The sequence below is a fragment of the Myotis nattereri genome (assembly GCF_964212035.1).
Source record: "Myotis nattereri genome assembly, chromosome: 1".
In the NCBI taxonomy this organism is placed as follows: Eukaryota; Metazoa; Chordata; class Mammalia; order Chiroptera; family Vespertilionidae; genus Myotis; species Myotis nattereri.
Window position 1 is genome coordinate 46,507,214 of NC_138075.1, and position 18,138 is coordinate 46,525,351.

General features: G+C 50.8%; 1 protein-coding gene across 1 annotated transcript in view; it reads left to right on the top strand.

Moving 5' to 3' along the window:
• The window catches only part of IGDCC4 (immunoglobulin superfamily DCC subclass member 4), a gene marked incomplete at its 5' end in the record, with an annotated part of 40,096 nt that overhangs the window by 3,384 nt on the left and 18,574 nt on the right, over positions 1–18,138 (top strand). Inside the window, 4 exons of the mRNA XM_081094311.1 lie at positions 6,427–6,777; positions 7,648–7,789; positions 14,920–15,056; positions 16,352–16,492. Of these exons, the coding sequence (XP_080950437.1) occupies positions 6,427–6,777; positions 7,648–7,789; positions 14,920–15,056; positions 16,352–16,492 (771 nt within the window). The remainder of the gene's footprint in view (positions 1–6,426; positions 6,778–7,647; positions 7,790–14,919; positions 15,057–16,351; positions 16,493–18,138) is intronic.

The following is an 18,138-nucleotide window of genomic DNA, read 5'->3' on the forward strand; positions in this document are numbered from 1 at the left end:
CCCATCCCTTTCTCAGTCTGGAGGCTCAGAGGCCAGCTTCAGTCAGTTGTAGTATTGGGGTGGCCTTCTCTGACCCCATCTTGGAGTTTAGGAGCTAGGTGAAACGTGCTTTCTCTTAATAGTGAATCTTGTTTTTTTATCCTCACCTGAGGATATGTTTTTGCTGATTTTTGAGAGAGAGAGAGAGAGAGAGAGAGAGAGAGAGAGAGAGAGATTGATTGATTGACTCCTATATGTGCCCTGACCAGGAATGAAACGCACAACCTTTTGGTATATGGAATGATGCTCCAACCAACTGAGCCACCTGGCCAGAGCTCAGTAGTGAATCATATCCAGACGTTATATAAACCCCCAGTGATCCTGTATGTACTTTCATGGCCCAATTAATCACACATAATGTATAAATTAGCATTTCCTTTTTTTCTCCTCAAGATACCTCTTTCAAGTTAAGTGACCTCACAATTAGAGCATCATTCAATGTCAGCACTGAAGGGAACTTAGAAATAATTTTAGCATGAACCCATTTTACAGATGAGAAAACTGAGTGACTTCCCAAAGTTACATGAATAGGGACTGAGCTGGGGCTGGAACCAGTCTCCTGGCACTTGGAACAGCCAAACTGCCCAGGACTTGGTACACACATACTCTCCGCACTCCCTCCCCCTCACATAAGAAGTTATCAACTTTGGGCTTGGCCCCCCTTAGTTGGTGTGTCTGGACTCTGGAATCTACCCTTCTCCTCCCATCCCCTCTCCCCAGTGCCTCCTGTTCAGCCTCCACTGTTTCTGAGGTATAGCAACCAGACTTGACACAGAATTCCAGATGCAGAACAGATGTCATTGCCAGGCTTGCCTGGGGGCTCCCAGCTCCCTGGGGTGGGAGAGAGAGGAGTAAGAGCAGTTCTGGTGGGGGAGGCCCCAGCCTGGTCAGAGGGGAGTGATTGGAGCTGCAGGGGAAGAAAAACCAGAGAGAGGATGTTCTAGGCCTGACATGCAGAGAAATGGAATCCTCATCTTCTGGGCTAGCTGGGCTGCCAGCTAATACTGTCTTGCTGCTAAGGTTGAAGCATCCTTTGAATTTGAGGGGCTTTGAGGTCATTGGGGTCAGGAAACAGAGGTTCAATAAGCTCGCTCTCAGATGCAAGCTGGTGCAGAGACACGACTTGTAGATGATTCGATAAGGGGCTCATTACTTTGTGCTCTGGCAAGTGAGTGGAGCATATAGGTAGAAAAGGTGGGCACAGGAGAAAGATAGTGTTAATCACACAAGGCATACAGCAGCACAGGTGAGGTAGTGAGCTCCCTAGTCCTGGTAATGCTTAAGTACAGAGTTTTGTCATTGTGAGTTTGCTGTTCTGACTCTGTGCTTTTAAGTATTTTGTTAGGTGTCTATTAGGTGCCACATAGTATGCAAGGCAGTTTCCACCTATATTACTCACTTAATCTCCAGTCCTGAGGGAAATTCCTATAATTTTTACAGATATGGACATGGAGGCTCAGAAGAGCATGAGGGGCTCTGCGTTGTATCTTCTTTTTTTTTTTTTTTAAAAAAAATATTTTTATTGATTTTTTACAGAGAGGAAGGGAGAGGGATAGAGAGTCAGAAACATCGATGAGAGAGAGACATCGATCAGCTGCCTCTTTCACACACCCCACTGGGAATGTGCCTGCAACCAAGGTACATGCCCTTGACCGGAATCGAACCTGGGACCCTTCAGTCCACAGGCCGACGCTCTATCCACTGAGCCAAACCTGTTAGGGCAGTGTTGTATCTTTTTGAGCATGTTCTGTGTGTGCACTCATTTGTTCAAAGAATATTTTTTGAGCACCTACAATATGCCAGGCACTGTTTTAGGAACTGGGGATCCAGAAAGCTGACAAAGACATCATCTTGAGCTTGTGTTCTAGTTGGGGAGAAAAGGAAATCAAAAAGTTAGAATGAGAACTACCATGATCAAGGTGCCCAGGGTCTTATAGGGAAGAAAAAGGAGAGGCATCTAAATCAGACCCCGACGGCCCAGCTATTGTAGGGAGAGGGAGCAGCATGAGTAACATACGGAACAGCAACGTTTCAGAGGCCTGGAAGGGGTCTGGTCTGGTGGGGACAGAGGTCTCAGGGAACAGGAGGGAGGCAGCTGAGTGTGGCTTTGCTGTCAAGTCAGCTGAAGGGGGTGCTCCTGCTTTGCTGGTGTCCCAGGCAACCGTCTGAAGCTCTCCTTCCAGCTGTTAGTGGGAGGGGCTTAGTGCGTGGTTAGGGAGGCGGCCAAGGTGGGGGGCAGGGAGGGAGGTTTCTGGAAAAAACTGACTTGTGTCTCCTGGGAAAGGAGAGAGGGGATGGTGTCATGGAGAATTGCCCTAGATCAAAAACAAGTTGTAAATCTGCTGGGCCCTGAAGTTCAGAAGTGACAAGGCATTGATGCTTGTGGCAAGTTCTTGGCTTAATTAAGGAGGCATCTGGCTTCGCTCCCCTCCCCCACCCGCCGCTTTCCTGCGAGTTCACTGAAAAATGGAACCCTGGCTCACGCCAGGCCCCTGCAAATCCCCCTAAACAGCATTTGAGCTGACCCTGGGGCTCAGCAGCATCTCTCCTTTCTGTCTGAGTTCTAATTGGCCTCATAAAATCTAATTTATCCTGTAAATGGGTAAAATAATTTGTCAGAAAAAGGAGATGGAGAGACGGCCGTGGGGCTCCCAAGCATAGCAGCTCTGCGCCTCTGGCAGGGTCTCACCAAGGAGGCAGAGGAGCCTGGGAGAGGGGGGCCCCCTCGAGGCAGAACGCTGGCGGGCAGCAAGTGTCCATTGTGAGTGCCCCAGCCCTGAGAGGGGCAGCTGAGAAATGCCTGTGGGAGGGCCTTTGGGGGTCAGCCATGGGGAGGTTGGGGGCAGGCAGGAAAGGGCTGGCCACAAAGCCACTGGACAAACAAGGCCCACTCCCCAGAGCATCACTTTTACGAAAAGATTTGATGGTGTAGAAACCACATTTATATTAAAACAAACATTGTTTGTAATGAGCAGAATGCAAAATGTGCCAAAGGTTTAAAAGAAAACCATTTCGGGCCGTCAGCAAGCCTCCTGAGGCTGCTCCTCTCTGCTGCTGGGCGAATTTTGGTGAAAATGAGAAATGTGGAGATTCTTCATTTTTAAAACTGTGGAAATGGAGGCTGAAAGGAGGAGAGCAATGGACCCAAGGTCATACAACAAGTGATGGACTCAGGACTCTGACTCTAGAACTAGGTCCAGGCCTGGTCTCCACTGTCCCACTGTCCATCTGGGCAAGAAGGATGGATTTCCAAGTGGCTGTGTGATGTGAGGCTCGGGAAAACCTTCACGAGGGAAGACGGGGGCAGCTTCATGGAGGGCCAGCGCCTGGGCTGAGTCCCTAAGGACGCATGCCCGGGCCACAGAGGTTGGGGCACTGAGGCAGAGAGAAACCTCTTAACCAGGAGCAACTGCCTCCAAGAGAGATGAGACCCTCCTTCTGGGCCTCAGTTTCCCGCTCTGTAAAGTGAGGAATCTCAGGCTTCCCCACGTGGGCTCGGCTCCTGGCACAGCCCTGGACCCTCCTAGGTTCTCCCTGCATGTTCATCACTGTTGGTTTCCCTGTTCTGCCTCGTTGGGTGCTGCTGGGCTCCTCTCAGGTGGGGAAGCCAGACATCTGCTGATCCACGAATATTCAGGAAGGGAATCGAGCCTCCTCTGGGCTCCCCAGCCAGCCGCCCGGCCAGGGCCCCTCTGGCCGCTGTCCTGCTTGCCAGAGCCCAGGCTGCTGACATATCCAGCAGCTGCTCAGGCCCCAACTGTTCACATTGTTTGTTAAGCGCAGCAGGGGATTTTCCAAGCCCTGGCCGGCCGTGCGTGCTTTGGGGGGGGCGGGGAGGCTGCCAGAGGGCTCAGGGTTTCATGTCAGTGGGGTTTTTCTCCCCTGAAACTCAAACCGACTGATTAGCGGCTGGAACCCGGCAATTGGAAGCCACTGGGCTGAGAGCCCAGACTTGCCTGCATTTGAATCTTAGAATCTCGGGCCTCAGAGATAGAAGGGACTGGGTGTCGAGAACAGCCATTACCATTTGTGCAGCCCGTTCAGTGCCTTTAAAGAATGAGCTCCCATTCCTTGACTGGTGCTTACTGGGCTGGAGCCCTGACTTACATCATGTCGTTGAATCCTCCCAAGCCTGGTGATATCCTCTTCGTCTTACAGATGTGGAAACTGAGGGCCCGGAAGGTTACGTGGCCTGTCACACAGCTGGTAGGTGGAAGAACAAGATTGGAACCTTGACCTTCTATGCCAAGGTCAAATACTCTTTCCACCACAACAAATGGCCTGCAATGATGTGAATGCCAATTTTGTTTCCCCAATTAGAATGGAAACTGGGTGAGGGCAAGGATGCCTTCTCCTCCCTGCACCCACTGGTAATGCTGAGCCTCGCTGTGTAGCTGGAGGTGCCAGCTGAGCCTTTCTGATAGATTAAGAGACCTGGTTCAGGCCACGCCTGCCTGTCCTTCACACTGCAGCACCAGAGCCCTGGCCTCCTTATCTCGGCCAGCTTGCACTTCTCCCCTCAGTCTTGTTCTTCTTGGAGGACAGTGGGAAGGGAGCCGGGGACAGACAGGGATCTAAGCGGAGGTATATATGTCCAGGTTTCAACGAGTGTGGCAGAGACTGGGGAGCATGTGTTCAGGTGTGACAGGCTGTACCTACAGTTTGGGTATCTGTTCAGATGATGCTCTATGTTTCTTCAGCAATAGGTATGTCTAGTTCATTAATAATCCTAAAATCACAGAATTTCAGACATCACCCCTACATCTGAGTAAACGAAGTCGAGAAGGAGAAGTGACTGGCCCGAGGCCACACAGCTAGACTATGACAGAGCTGGGTCTAGAGCTGAGGGTCCCTGATTTCCTCGCCATCGTGCTTTCTGCATGCCCCACGTGGCTCTGGCAGCCAGACCTGCCTTGTAATGAGTATGGGCCATTGTCCCTGGTTCACTCTGACACCTCATCCTGCCCTGAAGGAAGGAGTCAGGCCACAGGATAAGAAGTGATGTTGGCCATTGAGCTTTTATGGGACAGGGAGGCAGCAGGTCAACCCTCTGGGAGACACACTGGGAGAACCAATTTCTCTGAGATGATGGTTCCTGGCCCTGCTGAAATGTTGGTTAAAATAATAAATACGGATTGGCCATCGTGTGTTTTGTTTTGAGATGGCATTTCCTCCCTCCATTGTTCCCTTTGTGACAAGGACAGTGCTCTCCTGGCGCCTCTGGAAACTGGGTTCTGGCTCTGGCTTGCTGTCTGGCCCTGGGAAATGCGCTGCAGGAAGAAGTGCTTAGCGTCCCAGCCCCTGGGGCAGGAATGGGTAGGGCTATAGTGGTCAAGGCGATCTGTAAGGTTTCAGGGGAGGGAGTGACATCACTGAGCCCCCGTTCTGTGCCAGGTCAGGCACTGTGCTGTACTCCTTCCCACACGTCATCTCATTCCATACTCACAACAACCTTATCAGAAGCCATTACTGTGTCTTGTTTTTCAAAAAATATATTTTTATTGATTTCAGAGAGAAAGGGCGATGGAGAAAGAAATAGAAACATTAAGATGAGCGAATCATTGACCAGCCGCCTCCTGCACGCCCCACACTGGGGATCGAGCCCACAATCTGGCCATGTGCCCTGGCCAGGAATGGAACCGCAACTTCCTGGTTCATAGGTCGATGTTCAACTACTGAGACACACCGGCTGGGCTGTCTTGTTTTTCATTGAGATACAATTCACATACCATAAAACTCACCCCTTAAAGTGTACAAATCAATGGTGTTTAGTATATTCACAAGGTTGTGCAACCATCACCATTATCTAATTCTAGAAATTTTTATCACTTCAAAAAGAAACATTATATGTCCCTTAACCGTCACTCCTCATTCTTCCCTCTCCCCCATCCCTGGCAACCATTAATCTACTTTCTGTCTCTATGATTTGCCTGTTCTGGACATTTCATAATAATGAGATCATGCAGTATGCGGCATTTTGTGACTGGCTTCTTTTACTTAGCATAAAGTTTTCAAGGTTCATCCATGTCAAAGCACATATCAGTTCTTCATTCCTTTCGGTGGCTGAGTAATGTATTTATCCATTCATCAGGTGATGGGCATCTGGGTTATTTCCACTTATTGCCTATCATGAATAATGATGCTAAGAACTGTGTTTTAGTGGGTGAGGACATTGAGCAGCTGGGGAAGATGGGCACGGAGAAGTGCAGCAGTTTGCCCCAAATCTCAGTTAGTAAGGGACAGAGCCAGGATCCAGACCCCAGTCTTCCTATGAGACCTCTTTCTCCACAATTTGTTCCAGGCCCTGGGTGGGTGACTCAGGAGCTGGGGTCTGGGGAAGGTGGGAGGACACATGCTGATGGCCCTGGTGTCCCCTCCTCTACGCAGGGGAGCTGCCGTTGCCCCAGGAGACAACCGTGGAGCTGAGCTGTGGACTGGGGCCAGTACAAGTGGTCCTGGGCCCAGAGCAGGTGGCGGTGCTGGACTGTAGTCTGGGGACTGCCGCGGCCGGACCCCCCACCAGCGTCACGTGGAGCAAAGACGGAGGTGCCCTGCTGGAGCACAGCCACCTGCGCCTGCTACCCAATGGCTCCCTGTGGCTGTCCCAGCCGCTAGCACCCAATGGCAGTGATGAGGCAGCCCCTGGAGCCGCAGATGTCATCGAGGGCAGCTATTCCTGTCTGGCCCGTGGCCCGCTCGGAGTAGTGGCCAGCCAGGCTGCAGTGGTCAAGCTCGCCAGTAAGTTTCCGTATCGGGGGACTGAGCTAAGACCGGGGAGGCCTGGGGTGTGGGAAGTGGGATGCTGATTGTTACCTGCACAAAGGCCAATCTTTTCAGCTCAGGCCCCTTCCCCTGCCTTCCTGGTATTGTCTGCCTCATTAGTCTCATTTCTCCACTCCTGCTCTCGCTCCTTTTCTTTCCCATGGAGTTTGAGAGTCTAAAGTTGTGCTCTCCTCCAGGAAGCCTGCCAGAGGGGCTTACAAGAGTATGGGAGCCCTAACCGGTTTGGCTCAGTGGATAGAGCGTCGGCCTGCAGACTGAAGGGTCCCAGGTTCGATTCCGGTCAAGGGCATGTACCTTGGTTTCGGGCACATCCCCAGTAGGGGGTGTGCAGGAGGCAGCTGATCGATATTTCTCTCTCATCGATGTTTCTAACTCTCTATCCCTCTCCCTTCCTCTCTGTAAAAAATCAATAAAATATATATATTTTTAAAAAAGAGTATGGGAGGCACAAAGGTGGCTCTCCAGAGAGCTCCCCACCTCACAGGAGGTGGAGTATGTGGAGTCAAGCCCCACTGTCCAGCCCACCCTTTGGGGGCTCTCAGGAGGCCCAGGTCACCATGAAATAATTTTCAGGACAGAAAAAGTGTGTGCCTCTTACTGTGGGCTGACTGTGATTCTGGTGTTAAGCCTGGGGACTTTGGAATTCACAGCATCGAACCGGGAATGACCGCTCTCATCCTCTCCCACTGTGTCTCTGTTGGTCCGAATTGGCTCTGCTTGTGTTCTGTCACCTGTGTCGCGTGTGTGTTTCACTGTGTGTGCGCTGTGGCCTCTCTTCCCGGTCCCTGCCTGTCCCTGCCTGTGTGTCGTTGTCCTCATCCTCAGCCCTCTCAGGCTTCTCTCTGCACCCGGAGTCTCAGACGGTGGAGGAGAACGGGACCGCTCGGTTTGAGTGCCACATCGAAGGGCTGCCAGCTCCCAGCATTACTTGGGAGAAGGACCAGGTGACAGTGCCTGCGGAGCCTCGGTGAGTGCCCTGTAGGGCAGTGGAGAGTGGGGCCCAGTGGGCAGGCCAGGGAGGGCTCAGGGATTCTTAGAGTCAGGAAGCCTCCATTTGCTGAAACTGACTTAGGAGCCAAACACTGCCTGACTCTCAGCTCATTTCTGGTCCCAAGGAGAAGTCAGGCAAGAAGTTTTTGCTCTCTGAGAGGAAACGCCTGTCCCCACCGCCGCCCCCCCCCCCCCCCCTCCAAGCTATGGAGCTTGGGTAGGGAGTAGTGATAGAGTCCTTCAGAGCATCTCTAGTCCAAACACTTGCTTTATTGAGGACCCTCAGGACCAGAGAGGAGCTGTGGTTTATCCAAAGCCACACCATGAATCTCTGGCAGAATGTTTATTTGTTCAAGGCCCCACAGCTGCTGGAAAGATAGTCTCTTTGCAAGGTTCTTCTGGGGTTTCTACCTCTCTTCCTCTCTCAGGCCATCCAGTAGCATCTGATTGATGGGTTGTGGGGGGTCCTTCCTGTTTCAACCTCCTCTCTCCCCATGAAGTCAGTGGGCAGAGGGCACCATGCCAGGGAAGCGTTTCTAAGGTGGAAAAGAAGCAGAGACCGAACCCTCTTGTGGCCTCCTGGGCAGGCCCCGATGTACCTGCAGCCTGACCAGAAGGCATGAGGCTCATTCACATCTGAGCTGACCTCATGGCTCGCTTGTCATCCCATGGATTCTCACATCCATGGAAATGTGGCTCCACAGGCCTTTCCCAGCCTCTGGCTACCTCTCTCCAGCTGTAGTTACCTCCTCACCCTCTCCTGGTGGAGGTGGGGTTCCTTCGGCTCAGAAACACTGGTTTTCAGATCTCCCTGCCCTGGGACTAACCTGTCTTGAGTGTGTTGAGTTGTCCCAGTTCTTCCTACTTTTGCCCATGTCTAGGTAGGGGTGAAAGTGTAGGAGAAATTTCTAGGTAGAAAAGCCACAGGACACATCTCTGTAACAGTTGTGAAGGAGAAAGGAGGGAGAGAAGTCAAGATATAAGCCACCATGTTGACTTTGGTGATTGGTTAGTCCCATTAGTCCTCAGCAAGTCACTTCTCACTTAAGGCGGTGGGGGTGGGGGGGGGTGGGGGGGGTGGGGGGTGGGAATGAAAGAATGGGATTAGATCATGGTTTCCCAAAGTGTGTTCTTTGCAGAAAATTACTCCCAAAAGAGACCTTTTTTTTTTTTTTTTTTTTTTTTTTTTTTTTTAAATATATTTTATTGATTTTTTACAGAGAGGAAGGGAGAGAGATAGAGAGTTAGAAACATCGATGAGAGAGAAACATCGATCAGCTGCCTCCTGCACATCTCCTACTGGGGATGTGCCCGCAACCCAGGTACATGCCCCCGACCGGAATCGAACCTGGGACCCCTCAGTCCGCAGGCCGACGCTCTATCCACTGAGCCAAACCGGTTTCGGCAAAAAAGAGACCTTTTTTTGAGGGGGAGAGGGGGGAACTATTCTGTAGTCAAGGTCAGGAAACTGCCTATAAATCTCTCTCTTGGAATTGACAAGGCACTGAGAAGTCCTGTATAGAAAACCTGTTTAACTTGTTTAACCAGACACTTCCTAGACTCATCTGCCCAGAGCCCCTCTTGCAGCATGCCATGAATGAGCATTCCTAGGGAGTGGACCATGGGAATACTGACATTTTAAGTTCCATGCCTTTCAAATGTGAGACTGCTCACTGCTCTCTGGTGGTGCTTGCTGGGAGTTGGTGGGTTAGAACCATGTGAGAGCCTACTCCTGGCAGCCGCCTCCCTCCTGAGAGAATGGGAGAGAGGAAAAACCACTCAGTTAACCCTTCATCCTTCTAGGTAGGTATTTCTTATTTTTCATATTATGCTCTTTTAGTGTATATTCCTAGAAAATGCATTTTCAAATTCATATAAATAAAAAAGAACGAAGGCCGAAACCGGTTTGGCTCGGTGGATAGAGCGTCGGCCTGCGGACTGAAGGGTCCCAGGTTCGATTCCGGTCAAGGGCATGTACCTGGTTTGCGGGCACATCCCCGGTGGGGGATGTGCAGGAGGCAGCTGATCCATGTTTCTCTCTCATCGATGTTTCTGACTCTATCTCTCTCCCTTCCTCTCTATGAAAAATCAATAAAATATATTTAAAAAAAATTTTTTTTTTTTTTTAAAGAACGAAGATTACTCATCATCCTGTCACCCATAGAAAGCCACTGTTAGTTTTGATGTCTATCCTCTGGACTTTCCCCTGTATGTTTATACATATTCTCTTGAGAAATTGTACATACTGGTTTTTTTGTTCGGTCATTTTTTTTTTATTTTTTTTTTTATTTCAGAGAGGAAGGGAGAGGGAGAGAGAGAGAAACATCAATGATTAGAGAGAATCATTGATCAGCAGCCTCCTGCATGCCTCACGCTGGGGACTGAGCCCATAACCCAGGCATGTGCCCAGAGAGGGAGTCAAACCATGACGCCCTGGCCCATAGGTCGATGCTCAACCACTGAGACATGCTGGCCAGGCTCAGTCATCTTTGTGTGCGTGTGTGCGTGCATGTGTGTGCGTGTGTGTGTGTGTGTTTTTTACAAAAACAAATATGGGGTTATATTTCAACTTTTACTTTTTTTACTTAACACATAATAAACATCCTTCTAGGTCTGTACATGTGGCTATGGCAGATACTATTATCCAAATTGTTAAATGAGGGAACTGAAGTTCAGAGACAGAAATACCTTGGCCCAGGTCACACAGCTATTATCCAGTGTGTTGGGTGCCAGAGCGTGGCATGGATGATACCCAAGCCTCTCGTGACTTGAGGGTTGTGGTGGGGCAGCTGCAGTGTCTGAGGAAGTTCCCCTGCAGGTGGGCTTAGAGATCGGGTGGTCCAGCTGTGGCTCGGGGCAGAGAAGTTCTTTCCCCAAAGTTTTTGAGCAAGCAGTGGGATTCAGACCTCGCCTCCCAGCAGCTAGCTCAGGCACCATTCCATAAGGCCACAGGCCTCTCCCAGGAGCCTGGAGCTGCCAGTTCCTGAGCTCTGGGAGTGGTTGCCCCCAAGTCCTCTGAAAAGTGATCCTCGTCTATAAATAAGCCAGGCTCACATGTCCTAGCACATTGTGTGGGGGAATAAAGAAATGTCTAAAACAGCAGCTCGATTATGCCCAAGGTATGTATTTTTACACATGCCCAGATATAGTACATGTACAAATATGCTATTCATGAACTCAGCCCAGTGGTTTGAAGGAGACCATATGCCTTGGTGTAGGGTGTGCACATGTGCAGTTAATAAACGAACTCTGTCAGGGTATATGTGCATATTTTTGAAACTGATGGTGAAGACTAGACCCTAAGGCAATTCCCTGGTACTTAAACTGATTTCTAATGATAGGGGATAATTTTTCTTCCATGGGAACCAGTCATCAATGAGAGTAATGTTTTCCAAAATCCAGGCATTCACAAACCTCTTTTATAATGTTGGCCGTCCCTGAACAATTTATACAATCACTTACTTAATCCATTTCTTAGAATCAACTCTCTCTTTTGTAACTTAACACATACTAAAAAGAAGCATTATCTCACTGCAGTAAAATGGAAAACCAGCAATACTTACCATAAATAGAAGGTGGCCATAAAAATAAATACATAAGCACTGGAATAAAAAAAAATGTGTGTCTGGATCCATTTGAAGTCCTTTTGTTATTGCCATTCACTCACACTTTAAAAACATGGCGCTGATGGACTCAAATTCCATGGGCTCCTTCACCCAGTCTCCCGCCCTGGCCATCTCCAGTGCCCATTGAGCCTGTCAACATGGTGTGACCCTCAGCTAGTGTTCTTTTACCCCAGGGGCATCTCTGTAGGGCGTAGGGCAGTGATGGCGAACCTATGACACACGTGTCAGAGGTGACACGCGAACTCATTTTTTTGGTTGATTTTTCTTTGTTAAATGGCATTTAAATATATAAAATAAATATCAAAAATATAAATCTTTGTTTTACTATGGTTGCAAATATCAAAAAATTTCTATATGTGACACGGCACCAGAGTTAAGTTAGGGTTTTTCAAAATGCTGACACGCCGAGCTCAAAAGGTTCGCCATCACTGGCTTAGGGTGAGGCTCTTTGGCCTCAGGAAACTCAGAGCAGCTGTGTCATCCCTTCTGTGTTCCTGAATCCCTGGGTTCAAGTGGCCTTTCGGGGGGTAGGGCAGCAGGCTAAGTCTCAGGCTTGGAAAGAGAATTCCTCCCTATTGGATAGAGGTTGCTTTTCATTCTATAAGTAGCTATTTTGTTTTATTTGACATTTGAATTAATTTTTAAATGATAAACTACGCTAACTTTAAGGGGGGGGGGATCATCTACCACCTGAACACAGACAGCTATTACCATTTTTGAGTATTTCTTCCAGTCTTTTTAAATATGTGTACCATTTACACCATTGTAAAGATGTGTTTAGAGTTTGTGATTGGTAGATGTTTATGTCCACTATCTGATGTGAGCTCATAAGACGTTATAAAGGTTAGGGTTGTGAAGTAGGCAAGACAGAAATTAGTTAACCCATTTTTCAGATGAGAAGCTGAGGCACAGATATGTGATGTCACTTGCTAAAATGTTGGAACTACTTCTCTCCAATCTACCACTGAGCCTGGAGTTACAGAACAAGGTGTACAAGACACATACTTTTTTCCATTTAAAATGTTTAAAGTTTTATATTTCCAAACTAATAAACATTCACCATAATTAAAAAAAAAAATAAGCACAACAAATAAGTCCCCAGTAATCCCACTTTCAGAGAAAACCTCCCTGACTGATGGGAGCTTTACCACCCTTGACTTTTTTGTGTATATCCTAACATGTCATTTATTTATGTTCCCAAAATAGAGTTGCTTCATAAACACTATTTTGTGATTCTTTCCCCCACTAACCAATAGATCTTGGACCTCTCTCCAGGGACAGAGCTTCTAAAACCACATTTTAACCAAACAGAAAAGATTGTAGAGCAGGCGTGGAGGGCCTTTTTTCTGTCGAGGGCCATTTGGATATTTATAACATCATTCGAGGGCCATACACAATTATCAACTTAAATATTAGCCTGCTGTATTTGGCCAAACATTTCATTAACTCACCCCCAATGCCTTGGCAAGGCCGGACCAAATGATATCTCAGGCCTTCTACGGCCCGCGGGCCGGACGTTCCCACCCCTGCTGTAGGTGAACACTAACAGTGGTTCTGTTTCGCTCTGTTGGCCATCACAACAGCACATCTGAGGAAAGGTATTCGTTCATTCACTCAACACATCATTAAGGACATGTTACTTGTCAAATGAGGTATTAGCTCTTGGGAACCTGGAGCATAATTTCCCTGGAAAGGCCAGGGAACCTTGGGGTTAAGAAGTGTGGGAAGCACGAAGGGTCTGGGAGGCCGAGTGTTTTAGGTGGAAGAAGCCTGGATGGGGATGGGAGTTTTGTTTCCCAGATAAGACCTGCTTATCCTTCCCCACTTGGCCTTTCCCAAGAAATTTCCTGTGGCTGCAGGCAGGGTCCAGCCCAACATTTTACTGCCAACCACACTTTGCCTCCTTGTCCCTTCTCCCCGACTGGCCCCACACAGATGTGGGCAGCTGTTGGAGCTGAGGGAAGATGCCAGGGCATAGGTGGGTTGGCCTTTGGGGTGAAGGAGGGAGGATGCAGATTTCTGTTTTTTCTCTTAGTCTTTGGGCCACAGTACATTTCCAGGCCCATGGCCAGAATTCTCTCCCAACACGCTTGCGTTAGTTCTCATCTCCTGTGTTTAGGTTTTCTTATACCCCGTTTCCCCACAAGCTAAGGGATCTTCACCGAGTGCACAGCTGCCCATTTCCTCTTTGACCTTGGCCCAGCCTATATCCAGGGGCCAGCACTGTTTGCTCTCTTGAGAAATTTGAATTCTCAGCCTCGAGCTGACCCTGCAGGGATCACAGTTGGAGGATTCAGGAGGACCCACTCATTCCCTGTTTGGGCCAGAGCCCAACACCCTGGCCTCCATGGACACATTTCCCTGCTTTGTCTGTCAAGCAAGGTCCTGGGCCTTCCTAGCCTGAGCCATGTTCCAACCCCCCCCCCCCTCCCCCTGTTACCAGAGGGCAGAGAACACTACCCTCAGCCAGCCTGCTCCTCCTCAGTAATACTAGGATACATGTTGACTGGGGCTTGCTGGGGTCCCCGTCCCCCCCATTGGCATTCGCAGCCACCTACGGGCCGCTGAGATGGGCAGGTGGGAAGAACATGGGATTTGGTACCAGAAGACCTGGATTCAAGTTTTAATTCTGCTCCAGGTTGAGGCTCTGCTCTCAAAGCCTTAGTTTTGTCACCAATAAAATGAAGGTTGTGACCCCCTCTATTTCTTGGGCTTGTTTTGAGGGTCAGATGAGATCGTGTGAATAAAAGAGACTTTACCAGGGAAGGAAGGAGTTAGAGAAGGCTGTATAATAAAAGGAAGTCCTCGCCCACTTTCAGCTCCCAGGATCCCAGGGCCCCTCCTCAGAGACAGCCACCATCACTGGGGACACTCAGTGCGGGCACAGAGTGCACATGGCCCCCCACGCATTGTGGAAACCCCCCTGTGCCGCACACACGGAGCTGCCTCCTGTGTAGCAGCTGCCTAGCATTCCGTTGTGTGGATGTGCCCAAACCGATTTAGTCAGTCCCCACCCTACAGAGGGGCACTGGATTGTTTCCAGTCTTGTTTTTAAAGACAACGCTGGAGTGAATATTGTTAAGCAGGCATTTTTGTGTCCATGTTTGAGAGTATCTGTGGGAGAGAGTCCTCGAAGTGGTGCTGCTGGGTCAAAAGGCAGGTGCAGGTTTGAGGTTTAAGATATCCCAGCTTGCCCTGGAAAGAGGGTGTATGGATTGGCCCGGCCACTGACAAGACAGGAGTGTCTTCCCCCTCTTCCTTCATCCAAGTAGGGTGTTATTGAACCTTTTGACCTTTGCATATCTGACAGGTGAAGATGGTATCTTCTAGTTCTAATTTGCATTTTAAAAATGACGAGTGAGGCTGGAAAATGAGACACCGTGGGTCTTTCAGGTTGGAGTGGGGAGGCCTGCCTTGGGCACACCGCCCTCCCTGTAGAGCTCCTGCCCACCTCACCGGGTGCCCTCTTCCCCTTCCCAAGGCTCATCACTCTTCCCAACGGGGTTCTCCAGATCCTGGACGTTCAGGAGAGTGATGCAGGCTCCTACCGCTGCGTGGCCACCAACGCAGCCCACCAGCGCTTCAGCCAGGAGGCCCTGCTCCGTGTGGCCCGCCCAGGTAAGGGGCTCACCGCCGGGGGAACCAGGGTGTTCCTGGAGTCAGCTTGGAGGGGCCTCAGAGGTCCAAGCCCTGCCTTGAAAGAGGTGATGGGGTATCACTCCCATCAGACAGGAGAGGTGATGAAGCCCAGAGAAGCAGCGCCGCCCAGCAAGTCAGGGAGAGACCTGGGCTGGATTCCCGATGCAGGGTTCCCTCCCTGTGGAGACCCTGTGCTCCCTCGGGCTGGTTGGAGCATCTAGGGCTGGGGGCGGGTGGAGAGGTAAGGCACCTGAGGAAGGGTGTCAGTGCCCTGCAGCCCCGGTCCCTGTCCCTCTGGGGGCTCAGGGAACTGGGGGGTTACCCCTCGCGACTTGCTGTGCCCTGCAAATCTAGCTCCCCACAGTCTGGTGTTTCTGTGTTTTCCATTTCTTGGAAAAGCTCGTGTCCCAGGGTGATGCAATGGGAAGGTCACAGGCTTTGGGGTCAGAAAGACCTGATTTGCGTCCTGGCTGCTTTACTCACCATCTGTGTGACCATGGGCTGGTTATCAAATGTCCAGCCCTGGGAGGTTGGGAGAAGAGCTGAGCCGAGTGGAAAGTGCCTGGCACCTAGCAGGTGCCCCTCTGATCCTACTGCAGGCCTCCCCCAAGGGTCTCTCATTTGCCTCCCTTTGCCATGGTCACCTCCCCCCGACTCCTGCCCTTCTGCACATCTCCTCCCATCCCCCAGTCCCTCCAAGCCCACCCTCCTCCCTGGGGGCTCAGCTAGTGAGCTGCTCTGAGTCTGGTTTGGTCTCCCACTAGTGCCTGGGGTCTCTGCCTCCATCTGCTGGACAAAGCAGGTATTCACCATGCTGACCCAGGGGACAGTCACACTGAGAACTTGGCAGGAATCAGTGCTCAGGGAGCTGCCAAGCCAGCAGAAACTCGAGCCCACCCCATACCTTTTGCACATGGGGACTGGAGACCCTTTGGAGAAGGGGCTTGTCTAAGGTGACCCAGCGGGAAGATGATGATAAGAAGTGTTGGAACTAGGAACTCTGACTGACGGTCCTAGAGGGTGGGCTCAGTGTGGCAGGGGAGAATGGGGAGGTGTGTTGGAGACCAGGTTATTCCTCTCCTGGCTCCAAGAGAAAGAGGTCCCAGTCCCACCCAGTTCTGGGGAGCTACATGGCTGCTTTCCCCATCTGTCAGATGGAACCCTGGCTGCTCCCTGCCCCACCTGCCTCGCCAGGGGCACCAGGGGAAGTACGCATGTGAAGGCACCTAATGGGCCTACTGGTAAGTCTGCCCACTGGTCTGCCCTCTCTCCAGGGTCCCTGGCGTCCACCGGGGGGCAGGACGTGGTCATTGTGGCAGCTCCGGAGAACACCACCGTGGTGTCTGGACAGAGTGTGGTGATGGAATGCGTGGCCTCTGCTGACCCCACCCCTTTCGTGTCCTGGGTCCGACAGGGTAAGTGGAGGGAGGGAACTGAAAGGGCAGGGGGGAGGAGGGGCGTGGCATCTCATGTGTCCACAAGTCAGCTCTACGGGTGGCCACTTGATAGTCACAGCCTTTGGTGTGGCAGGAACTCGTCTCCCAGGGCCGGCTGTGGGTAGGGGACCTGGACAAACTTAATAATCCATCAGTGTAGCATGTTTCCTTTACAAGGCACTTTGAATGTGCCACTCACAAAGTCTTATTGAGACCTTCCTTAATGTGGGCACCGGGCTAGCTTCTCCCCCTTACTTATTTCATTCCTCACAACCGGGTTGCAAGAGAGAGTGAGAGCTGGAGTGTGAGAGCTGGAGAGGTGCCCCACGGCCGGCGAGCCGGGTTGGAACCAGGCCCCCACTGCTGCTCTGGTTAGTCACAAAGCTGCCTCTTGGTCCACCCAGTGTTCTCCGCCTTTGTGTGCCTGGCTTCCTGCTGGGCACAGTGAATAAAATGCCCAGATGAGAGCCACAGGGGCCCTCTGCACTCATAGACTGGGTGAGGGAGATAAGACGCAGCCATAAAAGAAGCTGTACAGTGCGACGGTATCAGGCCCCAAGTGATAAGTGCCAGGTGGGACTGCGTTACCGGAGATGCTATCAGGGTAATGAGAGCGCTTGGCCAACCGTCACCTTGCGGTCTACTGAACACTCACACCTGCTCTCCCTCCAGAGCCCCCAAGAGCCCTTGGAGGAGAGTGTAAGGAGTAAGGCGAGCCCCCAGGTTCAGGGGTCCTGGTAGAACAGAAACCAGACTCGGGAGCCAGGCAGCCAGGCAAACACCTTTCCTCCTGCAGGAGGGTGCGCTGCACAGGGTCTGGGAGCACAGGCACACCGAGTCAGGTCTGCTCGGCTTTTTAATTCTGACGCGGGTGACCTGTCCCTCACTCTTGATTGGAGCTCAGGCTCACAGTCTTTTGCGATTGGCTGATTCAAAGGAAGGGGTTGGCCTTTGCCATTTCAAGAGGGCGGCCCCCAGGGGAGCGGCAAGTCATGCGGCCAACATGGAGGCCGCCAAGTCACACAGTCCAAAATGACGGCTGTCTAAACTGCTCTTTGACAGAAAAGATGACTTGTTTATTCTCACAAGAGGGAGGGCCAGGATGGTTGTTCCCAGTAGGCAGATGCGGAAGCTGAGGCTGAGAGGCAGGTGGGAAGCCAGGACCCAAACTGCGGAGCTAGTCCTTCTGCTATACCACTCCCTCCAGTCATGAATGGAAGAAAAGCCAGTATTATTGTTTTTTCCTAAATATATTTCTATTGGTTTCAGAGAGAAGGGGAGAGGGAGAGAGAGATAGAAACACCAATGATGAGAGAGAATCATTGATCAGCTGCCTCCTGCACGCCCCACACTGGGGATCAAGCCCACAACCTGGGCATGTGCCCTGACCGGGAATCGAACCGGGACCTCCTGGTTCATAGGTTGACACTCAACCACTGAGCTATACCAGCCAGGCACCAGTATTATTTTTGTTTCCATTTGTCCAGAAGAAGTGACTTGTCCCAAGCTGATGGCAGAAGTCGTCCTAAACCTAGTCCTCTTTATCCTTCTTCCCTGGCTCAGTGTGTTACCCTACACCCATGGTCGGCAAACTGTGGCTCGCAAGCCACATGCGGCCCTTTGGC